Below are 19,432 nucleotides of genomic sequence, written 5' to 3'. Positions count from 1 at the left end.
CACACACACACACACAGAGTTTAATGATGCTATCTTCTCAACCTCAGTCCCAGATTGCCCGCCCCCCAGCCCCGCCCCCAGCCCCGCCCCACCCGAAGTTCCCCATCACCCAGCCGTGGAATTCCTACACGCCCTAACCCCGCCCCCAACCCCCCTTGTCCCACCCAAACCCCGCCCCAGTCCCCGTAACCCCGCCCCCTCGCCGGATCCCCCGCCTCCCGCTCGCGGCCTCCCGCGCTGATAGGGGCGCGCGCGCGCCCGCCTGCGTCCGCACCCGGAAGAGCCGCAGCGGCCGGAAAGTTGAGACGGTGCGCGGCTCGGGGTCGGCGGGAAGCGCAGGCTCTGCCGCGGCCGGGCGAAAGCCGCAGGGACGAAGCCTGCGCGCCCCCGCGTAAGGCGAGCCTCCCACCCCACCCCACCCCGCTTCGAGCGAGCGGCCGCGCGCACGCCCCGCCCCCTCCCACGCCGCGCGAGCCGGGGTGAGCACCGGCGGGAAGCAGCGCGTCCCCGGCGACCAGACAGTGCGTGTCAGCCAGTAAGTGAGCGCCGCGCACCCGCGCGCGCCCCGGGGATTGTTTCCCTCCACCCGCGTCTTTTCATTTCCAAACTCCCCGCGGAGCTGGGAGGCCCCAGCTAGACACCTGTGGCTGCGGAGCCATTTGGAAAGCATTCCCTCCGCTCGGCAGGGATCGCTTGCCCGGCGGCGAAGCCCGCGGCCGGGAGGCGCGCAAAGAGCGCGCACCCGCGAGTGGAGCGCCACGCGGGGGCTGAGACGCGCGCGCCCCGGCAGGGCGTGGCCCCAGCACCCGAGGGGCGGGGCTGCGCCAGCCTGGGGAACCCGCGCTAGGCTTTTTCCAAGCTGCTTTTTCCAAGCTGCTCTTTCTGGCGCCACCTTGCCTTCCACAGTATGAAATAAAATAAAGCCGTTTTAATTGTTTGGACGCCGGATACTCAGCAAGACAAAAGGAGAGGCCACTGGATAGTTGTACGGCCGTCGTGCCCCAGGCAATAAATGGCTTAAATCTGTATGAGGATGCCCGTGTTTATGGGTTGGCAAACCTACCTGATTGCACGGATGTTGAAGAAAAAAAAAAAGTTGTGTTTAAAACAACTGGCACACTTAACAGTGTAGTTTGCCGGTCTAACCAGGCAAAATATTAACCTGCCCTTAATATGAACTTAAAATTCTTCAGCTGCCCTCTTTATGCACCGTTGAAGTTGTTTTTCTAGATTGCTTAATTTGCTGCTCTACATTTACTTTGTATTTGTAAAGTCTTAAACATTGTCATTTAGTCACTCTTAAGAGTAGTGCTGTTTTTTTTTTTTTTTCAGCAAAGACCACATCGTAAACTACTATGTGATCCCTTTCCAAATGTTTTCTATTTTACTCTTGGTTGAATATGCTATTACCTAAACAAAAACAAGTTGCTTAGTGTTTTAGTGTTGACTTACTTTCTCTGATTCTCTGAAAAAATAATTTATCTCATATTAGCTTCCTGTAATTGCCAGTATTCTTGGCTTTACTGTGATGTAACATTATACCTTTCACACGTTCCAGCTAAGCAAATGTTCACAGAAGGGAGAAGGCGGGATACCTCTCTCTAATAAGTAGCCAGTGTGATCCAGCTAGGGGACGCTAAAACACACCTTTACTAAGGTACTTGCTCTGTTTCCAAACGAAGACTCATTCACAGAATGAGTGCAGTTAACAGTTTCTCCCCTGGGACTTGTCGCCTCATTTAAATTAAATCCCTCCCCTCTGTTCCTTCTTTCTCTCTTTTATGACTATGTGTGTAGGCACCATCAGACCCCCGGAACTGGAGTTCCAGGCCGTTGGGATCCCTCCCTATATTGGTGATAGGCTCCAAATCCAGGTCCTATAGAAGAGCAGCAAGTGCTTTTAACCACTGAGCCATCTATCCAGAATCCCCCCCCCCCACTCCCTTTTTCCGCTCTCACTCATATTGTGTAGAGCGGTTTTGTTTACATCTGTCACTCGGGTCTCTGGGGGCATGGTACCTTTTACTGTGCTTCTTTCCCTTGTGAGGATAGTGACTTGTGCTTGGTAGATATTAGGAAATTGATGTTGCAGTGGGTTTGGAATCCTAAATCTGTGATACAGTTATGTATGTGGAAATGAGGTGGCCTCCTTATGTTTGTAAACACATGTTTGAGAGAGATTAGGTGACGCTCGGTATATATTTCTTTTCAGTCTTAGTTATTGTCTAAAATTAATACTCCTTTCCGTTTGTCAGTTTGTCTAGCTTTTCTCCATCTTTAATGACTGCTTTTACTGACGCCCATCATTTTCCTGTGTTAATAAGAGAAAGCGGGAAACAAATTTACCTCCGGTGTACAACCCTAAAGCAAACCACTAGTCCTGTGAGAGCTGTCAATTTGATTAATAGTATGCTTTGTTTATGCAGCAGTGTGTGTGTGTGTGTGTGTGTGTGTGTGTGTGTGTGTGTGTGATGTGCATGCTCGTAATCCTAGCATTTGAAAGACTGAGACAGGAGGATTGATGCAAATTCAAAGCCAGCCTGAGTTACATAGTAAGTTCCCTCCCAGCAGACAGAGAGCTCCTCAAGAAACCAATAAAGGCAGTAAGGAGGGAAGGGAGGCCCAGAACTTTGTACATGTGGTGTGTACATTGTAATGTGTTAATAAAAGGCTGAGGAGGAGAAAGATTTAGGGAAAATATATAAGAACTACTTTGTGCCATTAATACTTCACTGATCAGCCAGTTCTATGAATTAAATTAACTTTACTACTTTTTGTTAAGAAAACATGTTGACAGTCTAGGTCCGAAATTTCTTTTTGAACATGAAGCCATGAATTCTCAGGGATCAGGTTTCAGCAGCACAGGCTCCTTCCCATGGCCTCACACAGTGTGCTTCTCTGGGTGCAGCAGGCTGGTGCTCGAGGTGAACCCAGGTGCCTCTCTAATCCATCCCTCACCCCCTCCCCACCCCCCCACTCGCGCACCCAACATTCATTTTCCTTCACTATTTCCGGAATCTGTCCTGACTCTTACAGTGCTCAGGATGCTCAGAGTGCACGGTAATGCTGGAAAGAACCTTACCTTTAACTTTTTAACACAATGCCATCAGCATGCTCAAACGGTAGACTCTTCCGGTTTTGCCATGGTGACATTTATGGAGCATTCTTTTGAACAGTACCCAGTCCCTTGATGTCTGCAACCTGTCTTGTAGATTTGCATGTATGTGGCCAGCAGAACACCTCCATGTTTTCTAAAGGGCTCAGAGAACATAGAGCAGAGTCTCTCCTCTTAATAGTTGTCATTTTACCAAATTACTGGATGATGGAGGCTGCATCAGAACTTCACTGTTCTTTTTATTTGTATGTATGTGTGAGGGGGGGGGGGTGCCTGTGTGCTGTAGCATGCATGTGGAGGTCAGAGGACAACTTCGGGGAGCTGGTTCTTGCTTTCACCTTGAGGCAGGGTTTCTCTTGTTTCTGTGGTTGCACTGTATAGTCTAGCGTAGTTGGCCCTTGAGCTCCTGGGCAATATTCCCGTCTTGACCACTCATCTCACAGTCGTAGTACTGGAATTACATGTGTGAGATGTGTGCTACTGCATCCCGCCCGTTGAGTAGGTTCCAGCCATCCAAACCGGGGTCATAAGACTTCTGCTGAGAGCACTTTCCCCTGCCGAGCCTCCTCTCTAGCCCCAATGGCACTGATTTTTGAAGCACATGTTTTACATAACTGTAATGGATGAGTCATCTACAGATAAGATTGGATTCAGATACTATTTTGTGAGTGCCGTGTAACCAAACGCTGGGATGGTTTATAAGCCAAGGGTCTTTTTGTTAAATTGTGTGCACAGCTTGAATAGCAAAGGTATAATACCATCCTTTCCTTCCCTTTTGTAACCTAGATTCAAGATGAATAGTGACCAGGTCACACTGGTGGGTCAAGTGTTCGAGTCCTATGTTTCAGAGTACCATAAGAATGATATTCTTCTGATCCTGAAGGAAGGAGATGAGGATGCACACTACCCAGTTGTGGTTAATGCTATGACCCTTTTCGAGACCAACATGGAAATTGGAGAGTATTTCACGGTGTTCCCCAACGAAGTCCTAACGGTTTTTGACAACGCACTTCGAAGGTCAGCCTTGACAATTCTGCAGTCCCTTCCTGAGCCTGAGGGGTTTTCTATGAAGCAGAATCTTCACGCCAGGATATCAGGTAAATCATGAGAGGATGTTGTTGGCATGTAATATTTGGGGAAGATGTGAATAAAATGAAACACATATGGGACTCAGAACATTAAGAAATCATTGTTATTTGGGGGCAAGCAAGATGGCTCAGCAGGTAAATGTGCTTGCTGCCAAGGTTGACACCCTGAGTTTGATCCCTGAAACTCATATGATAGGAGAGAACTGAACCCCCAAATTTGTCCTCTTATATCCACATCCACACTGGCATGTGTGCACACACATGCACACACACATACACAATAAATAAATCTAAAAAGAATTTTAAAACTAACTGATTTTTTTTAAAGATTTATTTCTTTATTATGTATACAATGTTCTGCCTGCGTGTATGCCTGCAAGCCAGAAGAGGGCACCAGATCTCATTATTGATGGTTGTGAGCCACCATGTGGTTGCTGGGAATTTTACTCAGGACCTCTGGAAGAACAGCCAGTGCTGTTAACCTCAGCCATCTCTCCAGCCCCCATAACTGATGTTTTTTTAAAGTACATCTCTTCTATATGGCACATAACGATGATTGTCTTCTGTGCATGAGACACTTGCCCTGCCAACAACAGGGAGGGAGAGACTATGGAGACATCAGTGTACTGTGTCTGTGTATTTCTTTGTGTGTATAAAGTTACCTAAAGCAGATTGAGGAGCTTTTGTGACGACTAACAATAAAACATTGGTAATGTGTGAATTAGAAAAGATCCTGCCCAGTGATCTCCAGAACTCTTTTATAAAACTTTTTATATATGATGATGAGCATTGTGTTGCTCAGCTATTAGGAACTCAGTACATGGTTGTTGCGTAGATGCTTTTGATTTATTTAGTGACGACTAAATACATGTGCTACAGGTGACAGCATTTTGTCCACTAAGTGTGGTTAGTTGTATATATAGAGGCTACTGAGAGCTCTCTTGTGAGAACCCAGTTCTTTCTTAGTCCTGCTTGTAGCTTCTAAAGATATGCTTTCAAAAGAGTCCATTGATTTCTGTTGTCTGAAATTCTTAATTGGGTTGATGGTCTGATTTTCTAAAGTAAGACACAAACATGGTCAAGTGTTTGCCATATAACCCTGAAGACCTGAGTTTGGATCCTTAGCATTCACGTATAATGCCAGGTGTGGTGATGAGCACCTGTAATCCCAGCACCCCAGAGGCAGAGGCAGAGGCAAGAGAGTCACTGGGGCTTGCTGGCCAACCATTCTCACGGAACTGGTGAATTCCAAGTTCAGTGAGAAACACAGTCACAAAATCCGATGTGGAGAAATAATTCAGGCATACACTGAACATGAACATCTGGTTTCCACATGTGTGCACCTACACACCCACACACAGTAAAGTTAAAAATAAGACATAAGGCCGGGTGGTGGTGGCACATTGCCTTTAATCCCAGCACTTGGGAGGCAGAGCCAGACGGATCTTTGTGAGTTCAAGGCCAGCCTGGACTACAGAGTGAGTTCCAGGAAAGGCGCAAAGCTACACAGGGAAACCCTGTCTCAAAAAAAACAAAAAACAAAAAAAAAAAAACAAAAAACAAAAAAAAAGACATAAATATTTTCCCCTGAAATTATGTTATTTTAATATTTTCTGGGAAAGACATAACATTCTGCAGAGTCAGTTATCAAAGTCTAAGTTGATGATGTTCTTTTTCCATTAGGTTTACCTGTTTGTCCTGAACTGGTAAGGGAACACATCCCTAAAACCAAGGATGTGGGACACTTTTTATCCGTCACTGGGACAGTGATTCGAACAAGTCTGGTGAAGGTCCTGGAGTACGAGCGGGATTACATGTGTAACAAATGCAAGCATGTGTTTGTGGTGCAGGCGGACTTCGAGCAGTATTACACTTTCTGTCGCCCATCTTCATGTCCAAGCTCAGAGAGCTGTGATTCCTCAAAGTTCACTTGTCTCTCAGACCTGTCTTCATCTCCAGCCAGATGTCGGGATTACCAGGAAATCAAAATTCAGGAGCAGGTAAGTGATCAATGAGAAAAAGTAACAAGGTGGAGGTGTTATTATCTACCAGTCAAATGGCTGTGATTGGAGAATACAGGATGGAAACAGATTACCCTGCGCCTTCACTTTGGGGAAGATCAAAGTTGAAATTATCCAACATGTATTAGAATGTATGTTTTAGAAACCATGAAATAATCATTGTTTCAGAGCACGGATGAGATTTTAGAACCACTTAATAATGTTAAAATTTAAAAGTAAATATTGGGGCTAGAGAGATGGCTCTGTGGTTAAGAGCACTGGTTGCTGCTCTTGCAGAGAGGACCTGGGTTCCGTTAGCAGCACCCACATAGTGGCTGTGTGCATCTCCACTTCCAGATGATCCCACGCCCTCTTCTGGCCTCTGCAGGCATTGCAAAACACCCATACACGCAAAGTAAAAGTAAATAAAATAAATGAACAAAAAGTTTATATCGGGGTTGGGGATTTAGCTCAGTGGTAGAGCACTTGCCTAGCAAGCGCAAGGCCCTGGGTTTGGTCCTCAGCTCCAAAAAAAAAAAGAAAGAAAGAAAGAAAAAGTTTATATCAAGTATTCTAAACTAGGTGTCCTTAAAAATATGAGACAATTCAGTCAGTTTAACTGGTTGCCAAGCATCGGTAAGCGCAGAGTTTGGGGTTTGGTTCAATTTTAAGAAAGCATGTATGGTCACTGTTTAACAAATAAAGGGGAACTTAATTTTCCCTTCCTTGAATACAGAGGTTTGTTTTCCCATGTAAATACGGAGATAGGCAGCTCAAAGCCAGCATGTAGGCTCGTCAGTATGCAGTCCTTACACTTCACTTTTCTTAGCCTCCATTGTTCCATTTCGATAGGTCTCACTTGGTAGCCCGTGCTGACCTGGAACTCACCATGTGTGGGAATAAATTCTGAGAAATGCTGTTTGAAGCTGGCCCTTACAAATCAAACTTCTGCCCATCCTGTGACCATTCTCTACTCATTCTGCTTATACGCTGTATATTCAGTCTGTTTACAATGAACCGACCTTTAAGAAACGGTGTTGTCAACCTTACTATACTGTGGACTCCCGATGTACCTGCTCCCTGCTTCTCCTTCCTGACCCATTCATGCCTCTGACTCAGAACAATGTGTGTGGTGACGAGACCCAAGACCAGTCACTGCAAATAGTGAGGCATTGAAAGCTGTGCCACCCCCACAAAGGATGTTGAAAGTAGCATGTGGCCATAAATTGATAGTATCTGGCTGTGGCTTTGTGTGCTGTTCTGAGACAACTGGGCCAGAACAGTTTCCTCCCTCATGAGATTCCCATAAAAGGTGAAGACAAGAGTGCCTCCTTCCTTTTGGAGACCATGTTTGCTGTGCTGTTCAATAAATAGAGAGGATAGCCTTTGTTCAGTGGACATAAGAATGCTTCAGAGCAAACCAGACCCATCTTGGGGAAATGATAGCAAAGGTCAGTTTCTTTTCTTTTGCTTCATACCACACCGCCACAGGCTGGTCTCAAACTCATGATAATCCTCCTGCCTCAGTTTACCAAGTGCTAAGATTGAGATTACAGGAATGTGCCACCATGCCTAGCTTTTCCCACCAATCTTGACACATGGTTTCTATTCCTGTGGTGCTTTATGGTCTAGGATGGTGGCTACAGTTTCACGACACATATCTCAGTGTTCTAGCCAGAAAACTGAGAAAGGATGGTCAGATACCATACCATCTAATCAAGTCTTGTCAGCCTGTGATTGCCTGTATTTCATGGGTCAGGACTTAGTCTTATGACCACACCCAGGTACAAGGGAGCTTGGGAAACAGCCATTTACAAGTCATGTCTACGTGGAATAAAGCCAGGGTTCTGTTACTAAGGAGCAATCAAGGAACTGGTTGATTTTCCAGGTGTTCAGGCTAGAAATTATGAAAGAAATGTCTCTCTAATGCTAAATAAGTAACTTTGTCACTCATTTTAAGTTGGCTTGAATATTTATTTTGACTGTCTACAATGTAGGTTATCGATAGAGAGGTTTTTCCCTATTTGGTGTTTTAGCTTTACTCTAGTGAAATCTTATTTTTTAAGTTTTATTTTTGTGTATGTGGATGGATCTCTGTGTGTGGGTGCCCACAGAGGCCTGAGGGTGGCGGATCCGATGGAGCTGGAGTGGCAGGTGACTGTGACACTGGTCGTGTGGAAGTGCAGGAAGAGCTGGTAGCTGTTGAGACATCCCTCCAGCCCCTAGTGTTAGTGAATTCTTTTTTGGTTGGTTGGTTGGTTGGTTGGTTTCCAAGACAGGGTCTCACTATGTAGCCCCAGCTGTCCTGGAACTCACTCTGTAGACGGGCTTGCCTTGAACTCAGAGATCTGCCTGCCACGTCTTCCAGATGCTGGAATTAAAGGAGCACGCCACCACGCCCAGCTAGTGTTAGTGAATTCTTAAACTGGTATTAGTCATAATTTTCCAGAAAAATGCCTTAAGTCCTATCAGAATCAAATCATGTGATACCATCAGAGAAATGGAAGCCATTTCAAGTAGTGCTGCTGCAGTTGCAGTTTGGATAGGGAGCACCTGGTTAAGCACACTCACGTGTTGTCTTTCTGTGTTGTCTTTGGCTAGGTCCAGAGGCTATCTGTTGGAAGTATTCCACGATCTATGAAGGTTATCCTGGAAGATGACTTGGTAGACAGTTGTAAATCCGGTAAGGAATGACTTTGTAGTGTTTGTGACAGCCTTTTTGTGTTGCTTTGGTTAGTCATTAACTTTTGGGCTTGAGTGGTCTTCAGTCTCCCCCTCCCCCACCAATTGCTGGGACTGCATGTAGCCAGCAAGAATAAACTTTTGGTAGCGTGTATAGGAGGTTCTAAATAGTCATTTATTTTTATTTTCCACAAGATGAGGGCTTTAGTGTTCCTCGTGTGAAGAGTTGGGCTTGGGGAGAGAGGAGGTACGAGCTGAACTGGGGCTTAGCAGTCTGCCGCTGCTGCTTGATGACTGACAAGGAACTTCTTACCTAGCATCGTTCAAAGAATGAAGCAGCAGAACCCGAGCATAGGTCCAGATCACCGACTTCTGACCCGGTGCTCTCTTCAGTGGAGCATGCTTAAGTGTCATCTTCCAAAGGGAGCTTGTGGTTGGTGGACGAAGGACGCAGGATGTGACTGTCACATACTACAAAATCTTACTGGTACCTAACAAAAGGAGTAACTGTTTCTCTGTTGTGTGCTGGTGGCATCACAATAGAGTGAACCTGATTTTGAAAAAGAATATTCTTCAGTAGAGAACAGTATGTTTCTGTGTAGTTCACTGAAACCGAATTACGTCTGCGCCGGCTGAATCTTAAGCTATATTTCTTTCCAGTGTCAATAATAACAATAAAGGTGAAAGCAATCTGTTGATAGCTGTTGGTTTCATGACCCACAGCTGATTTCTAAAACCTTAGAAATCAGAAGGTAGAAATAGTGTAATCCTTGCCCTTCAGGAATTCACCCTCAGAGCAGCGAGGTTGATCGCTGTGCTGACAATTGTGCTATAGATCAAAGGAATGGATCTGACTGGGATGTCTGCAGGACTAAAGCTGCTGGAGAGAGGAGGGTACTCAAAGGGCTTGCAATGTTTACGGGGAAGAACTATATCTTCATGAATAGTTGCATATTAACTATAGGAAAATACAAGGACTTTAAATGAATGTTTCGTTACCGTGAACTTCACAGTTGCAGTGATCATATCAATCTGCCATTTGATAAATACTGGTGTGTATGAAAACACGTATTTTTAAGTGCTCTGCAAATGCAAGGTAATTTTCGTATAATAATAGCTAATACTTATTAAGTTGAGATTGCATTAATTTATATTATATGATCTAATTTTCATTGAAAACTCAGTCAGATACTTTGCCCAAGAACACTGGCACTAGGATCTACATCCAATCGAACAGTAATGAGATTGTTACTCTTGGCCACTCTTCATTACTCTGCATTTTTCATATAATCACTGTTTATTGAAATCTGATTCAATAATGGGTACTATATCTAAAGTTATCCTGCTTTTCTTTGCTGGTTGTCTGAAGTCCCTATGACAACCAGGTAAAAAGTACCTTCAGTTCACCTGATGTCAGTATTAAGTCACATAATGAACATTCTCCTTGTATGTCTTTAAAAAAAAAATTCATTTCATGAATGTGGGAAAACCTCAATAAATGAAGATAATAAGGGGATGGTTCATGTAAACCTATTCCAGTTATTTTCATCTAAAAATGTAACGGAATACAGTAAAATGCCATTATTCCGGATTGACTTTGAAAGGCATCAAGCATTCACTTATGAAAACTCTCAGAAACACATATGTAAAACACACATTTACTGTGTTTGTCCGCATTTGGCAGTAAGTTGCATTTAGCTAGAAATGTGCCTGGTCGTGTGTGCACTAGCACCACCATTTTTATGCAGTTAACACTAAGGAGCCCTTTTCCAGGAAATCAAAAGCTCTGCAGATTACATATTACTCAGAGATTTAGAGTGAAAGGCATTTTGTATCATGAAAACATGTGTGATAATCTGCCTACCAGGAACAGGTTTTCCTCAGGTAGGAAGGAGCAAGTTGGTTGTTATGTTCTGCTTTGAAGTAGAATCAGTATCCATTGATTTATTATTGTTCATTCCTTCATTGAAAAAGGCAGGAGACTGTGAGTAAAATATTAACAAAGTGAAAGTGAACACATGAGATAGTAAAGTACACGCCAAACAGCACAAGGCTGTCTCCTTCCCCAGTTCCAAGCTAATGCAATTTCACTTTCTGGCTGATTAGTCTCTAAGAGAATTGAGAACGTCGCCCACCCAATGAACAGTGATAAATAAATCATCTAGTACACTATTCCTAGTAAGCGCTAATAATTGTGTGGTTATTATATAGCAGATTTCAAAACATAAAGATGCTGACTTTTGACTTTATTCAGAAACAATTACTTGTTGGGGGGTTGAGAATCTGGGGTGTCTTGTCCTAAACTTGCTAATTGCTTTCTGAATGAGTGTACGTATTTGGGTAGGTGGGGAAAAGGAGTGTGTGGGTAGCTTATTTCTAAGTTCTGGTCTTTTGTCAAATGATCCAGTGCCAAGCCACCATGCATGACATGACCACTGGACTCATGTGGTGCTTTTCCTTAGGGGATGACCTCACTATCTATGGGGTGGTAATGCAACGGTGGAAGCCCTTTCAGCGAGATGTACGCTGTGAAGTGGAGATTGTCTTGAAATCCAACTATGTCCAAGTGAATAACGAGCAGTCATCAGGGATGGTCATGGATGAGGAAGTCCGAAAAGAATTTGAAGACTTTTGGGAACACTATAAGAGTGATCCCTTTGCAGGTTTGTGACTAAGGGCATAAGGCTCATAATTGTTGGCATTCAACTCAGTAGTTAAATGTGATATGATCTGCAGACAGCTTATGTGTTGTGCAGGTCACTGGCTTTATTCACAGGGTGTCATTAGTCAGTATTTCTAATAGCAGTCTTCCACTCAAGCCCATTTCTGGCATTGAGATTTTATTTGTTGTGCGTGGTGTGTCTGTGCAATTCTGTGAGCACGACTGTGTATGCATTGTGAAAGCCAGAGGTCAATCTCAAGAACTATCACCTGTGTGTCTGCCGGCCTCCTCCACCAAGTTGCCTGACTCAGGTAGAAGCTTGTAGATTCGCTGGTCAGTGACCCCCAGTGATCACTTATCTCTGCCTCCCCTGTACTGGGATCACAAGCATCTGTCGCCATGCCCAGCTTTTTATGTGGATGCTGGGGATTCAACTAAGGTCAGTCTTCATGCTTTTATGCATTAAATATATTGATTTCTAGAATATTCTGAAATAACTCACTGTGTTAGCTTAGGATTTTACTTACTTTTAAATATTTGGGGATACTTTCTGTATTAATTTTTTTTATTTTACATACCAGCCAGTTTCCCCTCCCTCCTCTCCTCCTATTACCTTCCTCCCTCTTTTCTACTCCCCACCCCATCCACTCTTCAAAAAGAGTAAGGCCTCCCATGGGAGTCAACAAAGTGTGGCATATCAAGTTGAGGCAGGACCAAGCCCCTCCCCACTGAATCAAGGCTGAGCGAGGTATCCTTTCATAGGGAATGGGCTAAAATAAAGCCAGCTCACGCGCCAGGGACAGATCCTGGTCCCCCTGCCAGGTGCTCCACAAATAGACCAAGACACAACTGTCACCCATATACAAGGCCTGGGTCAGTCCCATGCAGGTTCCCTAGCTGTCAGTCTAGACGGTGAGCTCCCACATGCTTGGGTCTAGCTTAGGATTTTAAAATAGGGAGTTGAGTGTAAAAGACTGATGGAGATGATGCACAGGATACATTTATCTGATGATAGCAGTAATTCTGACTGAGCTTACATGAGTATTATATGAAATAACACATCACAGCCTTGGGTTTGTAGAACATGCTTTTTATTAGAAAAAAAACCCACATGTATAAAACATGAATTAAATCTTGTTTTCATTCTTCTTTGGAGGTATCCTGAGAAAAATATTTACCTCCCATCTAATGTATTTTATTCTCAAGTCACAAGCTGAACCAGACACTTACTTGGAAAAATAAGGCTTCCATTTGTCTATAGGGGCAGTTTGCCTCTATTTTGTAGGATCTTTTTTAATCTTCCATGTGTAATCTTTATGTGATGAGGGTAGAAAAGGGCCCAAAGTTCTCTACACTGTGGCTTTACTAAGCAAGCACATGAGGAATCATACATTATAAGTGCAGTCTTTGAACAGGTCCTTATAAGAATGTGTAATGCTTCTTTGGACCATGTTCATTCCTATGCTAGAGCTCATCTGCCTTCATTACATCATGTTCCTCCCTGGATATTCCCTAGATATTGAAGATCTGTCTTGTAATTAGGAAACTGTAGCTATATAACTCATTTGTCAGATAAAGGACAAAAGAAGTATAATAGTTAGGAAGACACTGAAAATCAGGCCACACTTCCTAGTATGAGTGAGCCCCTTCTTACTTTCCTAGATACTGGTGTGCTGTATTCGACCATTGTGAAGTCGTGTGTCTATGTCTTACTGGAATGGAGAAGAGACGCTATATCCAAAGGGCATCTTTCCTCTGCAGCCCAGTGCTGCTCCTCTTGGGTTTGACTTGCTTCTTGAAACTGTGGGCACTGACTAGGCTGCCCCAAGTGGCTTTGTTCTGATCTGCAGGGAGCCTGGTACTTAGGTGCTAGACAGAACCCCAAACATAGTACTTGGTTCTGTAGGGCCATCTGAACTCATACTGTGCCGGCTCAATTATATCAAAAAGGTTTTCTGTAAGGTAACTGGGGGCCATGACGTTTAAGTAGGAAACTTGGCCATAGACACCCTAATAACATGGTCTAAAACTAGAAATTTAGAAGGGACTGAATGCATTTTGTTCCATGATAAAGCTGTAGAAATGGAGGCAGCAAAGTTGAGGCTCTCACCCAAGACAAGTGCTGGGACTTGCGTGCAGGCTAGATAATGTGGTCTTTACTGTTGGGGTGTCCCTTCAGTCAACACTGGGACCTGTGTCCAGGCTGAAAGAGCCTGTGCCCGTTACCATTGTGGTTATGACTTCTGCTGGCATGTGAGTTTTGGCTTAGCTCACCTACTCTTAAACATGTGTCTTGGGTCCCTTCTGTTTTGATGTGTAACCCTTGGATTTTAGTCAGAATCTCGTCTCCTTGCCTTAGAGCCCTGGCCTTTTGTGTCTAGGCTTTCTATCGAGAAGGAAGATTCCCTCTAGTAGTTAATGCACTTCCTAGATCTACTGCATCTTCCTTCTGGCTTCCTTTTTTATTGAAGGACTCCTTTCTTTGCTATTCCTGTTGTTCTGGGCTCATCACCATTGATTACTTACCACTGAGTCAATATTGAGTCGTTACCAGATGGGTTCCCCAAACCAAAAACTATTCTGGTTCATTTCAAACAGTATAGCCTTTGTATATGGGACTATCAATCATGGCAAGGCTTGGGGAAGACTCACTAGAATCTTGTAGACTGATCAGACCAGCGACTGGATGAAATTCTTTATTTATCAATATGCTAAAATGATTCCCAGATGTCATTAAGACTTCAAGTCTTCAACTTGGATTACTGACTGGGGGTATAGTTTGCAATGATCGTATTATGCTGAGACCATAATAACTTATTCCAAATAAAACAATTTTCCAATATCAGAACAAATGCCAAGTCAACTTGCAGGGTGGATTAGCTTTCCTTCTTTCTCTTGTACTTTCAGAAGCCCCACAAGCTCCAGCTTACCTCTTTAAGTTACTGGTTATTATAATGCCTCATTTCTAAGACTGAATATTTTCCTTCTAACTAAGTAGTGGGATAATTTTAGTGACATTACCAGAGAACACATGACTGTGTTAGGTTAAGAGATAAGGCTTGGTAGCTAAAAGTTGAAAGAGAAGAGGAAACTCTTTTTTATGGCAAATTTATAGAAACTTGAGTAGGTAGCATTGGAGGAGGGGGGTGACACACTTTTCATGGCACTAAATTTAGAACCTAAACAAGGTTAGTGAGATATGGCAGCATATACCTTTAATCCTAACACTTGGGAGACTGAGGCAGGAGGATTGTGCATTTGAAATCAGCTTTGGCTACTTTGCAGGACCATCTCAAAAAAAAAAGACAAAGCTACTCATGCTCTTTACTCATTTGACTTGGCCTCCTTTGTCAGTTTAGATTGGCACAAAGAGTATGTTTATACGAAAAAGACCACAGGATAGGGAGATTTCAGTTAGAGTTTATCAGTAAGTTCTGGTGTTTTTCGCTTCCCAGGGAGGAATGAAATACTGGCCAGCTTGTGTCCTCAAGTGTTTGGGATGTATCTAGTAAAGCTTGCTGTGGCCATGGTGCTGGCTGGTGGAATTCAAAGAACTGATGCTGCAGGAACAAGAGTCAGAGGTCAGTACCTACTGGCACATTTGAGAAATACTAACACAGAGGGGAAGACAGACCCTTTTGAACAAAAACTGCTTGTTGGGGGGTAGGAGCGTGAGTTATAAATGACGCACATGTTTGAAAATACCAAAGTGAAGTACATTACTTTGTATGATAACTTAAAGAATTAATTTTAAAAACTAATTGTAATTTCTCATAACTGGATTTTTCAAATAATCTATATCTATATTTATCAGAAGCTATACTCTCTAATTCCAGAAAGATGAGAGAAATCACTAAATTTTTCAGTGGTTATATACTACAAGCCTGTAAAGGTACACAAAATTGTCTCCCTTGTCTCAAAAAAAAGAGAGAGAGAGAGAGATTAGAACTGGTGTGTCTTAACGTCTCCAGGTTGGCCTCCATCTGTGACTGTCGACTGCTCCAGTCCTGCCTGCTGACTCTCCTGCTGGTAGACAGCAGATGAGCCATCTGCCAGGAGTTGCTGCTGTAGGTCACATTCAAGCAAAGACTCCTCCAAGTGTGCGACACTGATGGCAGAAAGCTCCTGTGCGGCAAGCGCGGCGCACACAGGGCTGTCAGTGACCAGAGTTAACCCAAAGACTAAGCCAGGTCGTCAGCGGAACTCTAAGACTGCAGAGCACAGGAGCAAATAAGCAGAAGCATTTTAGAAATTGTATATTCTGACCATCTGTTATCTGCAAGGCACTTTGCTAAATGTTGAGCTGAAATAATGGTTTCTTATTAATATATTTAGAAAATACTTATTACTAAAGAAATTTGTTTGTCCAGGAAAAGTATCTACCACAGGACAGGTATGTCCATTTATGTTAAATGTGAAAATTGAGTGCTTACTCATTTTAAGGTAGATACTTCACTAAGCTATGAAAATTTACAAAAATGAAAATGTTTTTATTTAGTTAATATAATCATAATGATTTGATACATATAAAGGCACTTATAAAACCCCCGACATTTAGAAGTACTTAAAAATAGAAAACCTTGTATGACTTATATGGATAGCTTTAATCACAGTAGTTTGGATTTAAAAATAGGTAAAACTCAGAAAGTTGTTATAAGTCAAGGATTTTAAAAATGTTAAACATGGGCCTAAGCATCTGGAAATAGCACACACTGTTAAAATATTTAAATTTTTCAGTGTCACATTCAGTAATCAAAAATTGCTGTATTTGTGACAGCTAACTTTTCTAAGGATTTTCTCATTAACTCCTTCCTGAAGAGCCTGGCATAAAATTTATCAAAATGCCATATAAATTTTATAAAATTTCATATGGGCCACTTTCTTTTTTATTAGCTATATGGCATTCATAGATCTTTTAAGACTTTTGACCTTTACACATTAATTTTTTTCTAGGTGAATCTCATCTTTTATTGGTTGGGGATCCTGGCACAGGTAAATCCCAATTCCTCAAATACGCAGCAAAGATTACACCAAGGTCCGTACTGACCACAGGAATTGGATCTACTAGTGCAGGTACTGTATGTGACAATATTAAGTAAATTAAAATACCATTAATACAGAAACTAACACAATTCTTTTCTTATGAAAAAGTACCTGTTGTAAAATTCATTTCAAGTAAAGTTACTGCCAAAAACTGAAGGAAATGTAACTTCCTTTTTGTACTATTAAGAAAATATTTCAAAAAGGCCCATGTCCCCTAGAATTTAGTTTTATGTAGGAAAATGTAAAGATGTCATTTTATAAAGATCTACCAAGCAGAACATCAAAGTAGGGAAATTTATTTTACAAAGTAGGTAGATAACATAGCAACAGTGGCTCCTAATGTCACCTCTTAGGGTGATTTGTGTGTTTAGAAAGCATATGTTCGTATATGTTCTAGAGATTTCGTCCATAAATGGTAATAATACTTCAAGTATATTTAAGAGCCTTTACAGATAGACTGTCAATATCTGGTTATAAAGTGACAGGAAATTTAGGGGAAATTATTTTTAAAATGTGTCAATGTTTTCTATTTTTATAACTTTGATTGTTTCTCTTGTTCTTCTAAAAATAGGGCTTTGGTTTCACATACTTTATAAATGTTGTTACATGTTAAGATAGCCTCATTTCTGTAGTCTCTTCTCAAGAGTTCTTATGAGACATATACAAAGTTTATCATAAAAGAAAGCACCCCAGTTGTCCCATCTAAAGACTTTAAACACTGTATTAATAACTGCTGGTAAGATGGGATCTATGACAAGAGAAGGAGAGGGTATCCAGAGCACTGCTATACGTTTTGAAATCCTTCTAGCCTAGTGTGCTCTACATGCTAAAATCAGCAAGACACTGTGTGAGTAATTACATGAAATGATTCCTAAGCAACTATGAGGAAACAAGCCCATGCTACCTTGCAGGCAACTATTAATGTCAGACTATTAACACTGAGGAAGTAGTACAGTAAATGGCTATGGCTTTAAAGTGTTATTGATAATGTAAAGTGAATTAGCACTTTTCCCATGTTTTAAATGTCAATATCATAATCCAAATGTGAGAAAAAAGATTAGTAAAGATTTTACAATTGTAAAAACTTGGAACTTTTTGCATACTCCAAAGATGTCAATAGCCTTTTATCGTTCTTTTATCGTATCCATCAGAATCAGGCTGCACATAGTAACATAAATGTATGCATGTGTTGCAGGGTTATGCTATATCACTATGGATTGTGGTATAAACCATGCCATAGTCTTTTGTTTCTTTAAATTTTGTATTACCTTTCATTTCTTTACTTTGTGTGTGTGCATATATGGAGGTTAGAGAACAACTTGTGGGAGTTAGTTTTCTCCTTTCACCATGTGAATCCTGGGTATTGAATTCAAGTAGTCAGGCTTGACAGCAAGCACCTTTACCTGCTGAGCCATGTTGACAGCACCCCATAGACTTTCTTTATAAAACTAGACCCTAAAACTATAGAGTAAAATAGTAATAGAAAGTTAAGGATCAGACAAGGTTATGAATGAGCAAATGCATGCATGCCTCCTCAGTTTCTGGAGAGTTTCCTTAACTCAAACGATACCTTTACAACCTACTCAGCTAGCTCTTCAGTAGCATAAATGGGGAGTATTTGTGTATGTCTGTTCACCAGACATTTATTCACTCAGATAAAAAAAGAGTAAATGGTGCTGGGCGTGGTAGCATACATTTTTAATCCTTACACTCAGATCTCTGAGTTGAAGGCCAGCCTGATCTACAAAGTAGGTTCAGGACATCCAGGGCTATATAGAGATGCTATCTCAAAAAACCAAAAAATAAAAAAGGGGGTAGGGGAACAGTATCTAAGCCTTTTAGCTATAATTCAGACATAATGTCTGTAAATGAGGATGAACAGGAGGGAAATCCCTGCATGCTCATTTCTTAATTCTTATAAATAGTTATGTTATTAATCATTTTTTCTTTAAATTCTATGGATTAGTAGCATTTAAAATAATAAAAGGCAATAGTTTTATGTCTCAAACTTTTCTGACAATGGGCTCTACATTTAAAAATTGATATAAAAACCTAAACGTAAAATGTCATTGCAAAGTGGTTTTTATAATCAGAATAAATACTCCAGTGAATTGCTTTCCTTGATTTTAGTTTATATGTTTTATTTCTAACAAACTTACTCCTCTGTGTTGATCACTGAACTCTTGTTTTAACGTTTTCTCCTAATTGCAGTTAGACAAAAATGAGATTTTTCTTTTCAAATACTTTTAGTTGTCAGAAGTTATTTTATTTTTTAAAATCTATGAACTGGGTTATGGACAATACTGAAATAATCTGGAGTATTAAATTTCAAAGTTCAACATTTAACAAGACTTTGTTTCACAAATTCACCTTTTAAAATAGCAAGAAATATATACAACTTAAGAGTCTGTATTTAAACAAATGCCTTTTCCTTTCCTCAAAATGCTTTTAAAAGTGCAGTATAAAAGCTTAGATGTGAAGGCACTGCATAACTTGCATCCTATGGCTATCCTGCTTATCATCAGCAAGAGTCAAATGAAAATATTCTACTGTAAATTTAATGGAGCAAAACCTTGAGGAGGTACCTATTTCTCATTAAAGAAAATAAGCTTTTGGCCCATTTATTTGATAAATTTCTTTCTAAAATTGCTCTTCAAAAAAACTGTTTGGAAAAGCTGTCTAGAATATGTCAACTACAGATACACCCTGATCTTATCACTTTAATGAGAACCGGAGATGGGGTATTGGGAAAGTAGCCAGCCTATAAGGATAAAGCTAAGTAGACCTTTCTAAATTACCTCCCCATAGCAGTAGTGCCAACAGCACAACTCCAGAATTTCTG

General features: G+C 41.7%; 1 protein-coding gene across 1 annotated transcript in view; it reads left to right on the top strand.

Annotated features, from left to right (window-relative positions):
- Nucleotides 1–429: 429 nt before the first annotated feature.
- The window catches only part of Mcm9 (minichromosome maintenance 9 homologous recombination repair factor), a 71,878-nt gene continuing 52,875 nt past the window's right edge, over nt 430–19,432 (top strand). The window contains exons 1-7 of the mRNA XM_059272580.1: nt 430–535; nt 3,902–4,212; nt 5,887–6,203; nt 8,805–8,886; nt 11,348–11,548; nt 15,003–15,128; nt 16,501–16,620. Coding sequence (XP_059128563.1) covers nt 3,909–4,212; nt 5,887–6,203; nt 8,805–8,886; nt 11,348–11,548; nt 15,003–15,128; nt 16,501–16,620 — 1,150 coding nt within the window. The 5' untranslated portion in view covers nt 430–535; nt 3,902–3,908. The remainder of the gene's footprint in view (nt 536–3,901; nt 4,213–5,886; nt 6,204–8,804; nt 8,887–11,347; nt 11,549–15,002; nt 15,129–16,500; nt 16,621–19,432) is intronic.

This window comes from Peromyscus eremicus, chromosome 8b (genome assembly GCF_949786415.1).
Source record: "Peromyscus eremicus chromosome 8b, PerEre_H2_v1, whole genome shotgun sequence".
Classification (NCBI taxonomy): Eukaryota; Metazoa; Chordata; class Mammalia; order Rodentia; family Cricetidae; genus Peromyscus; species Peromyscus eremicus.
Note: the sequence above shows the minus strand (reverse complement) of the source record. Positions and strands in the feature narration are given on the sequence as shown.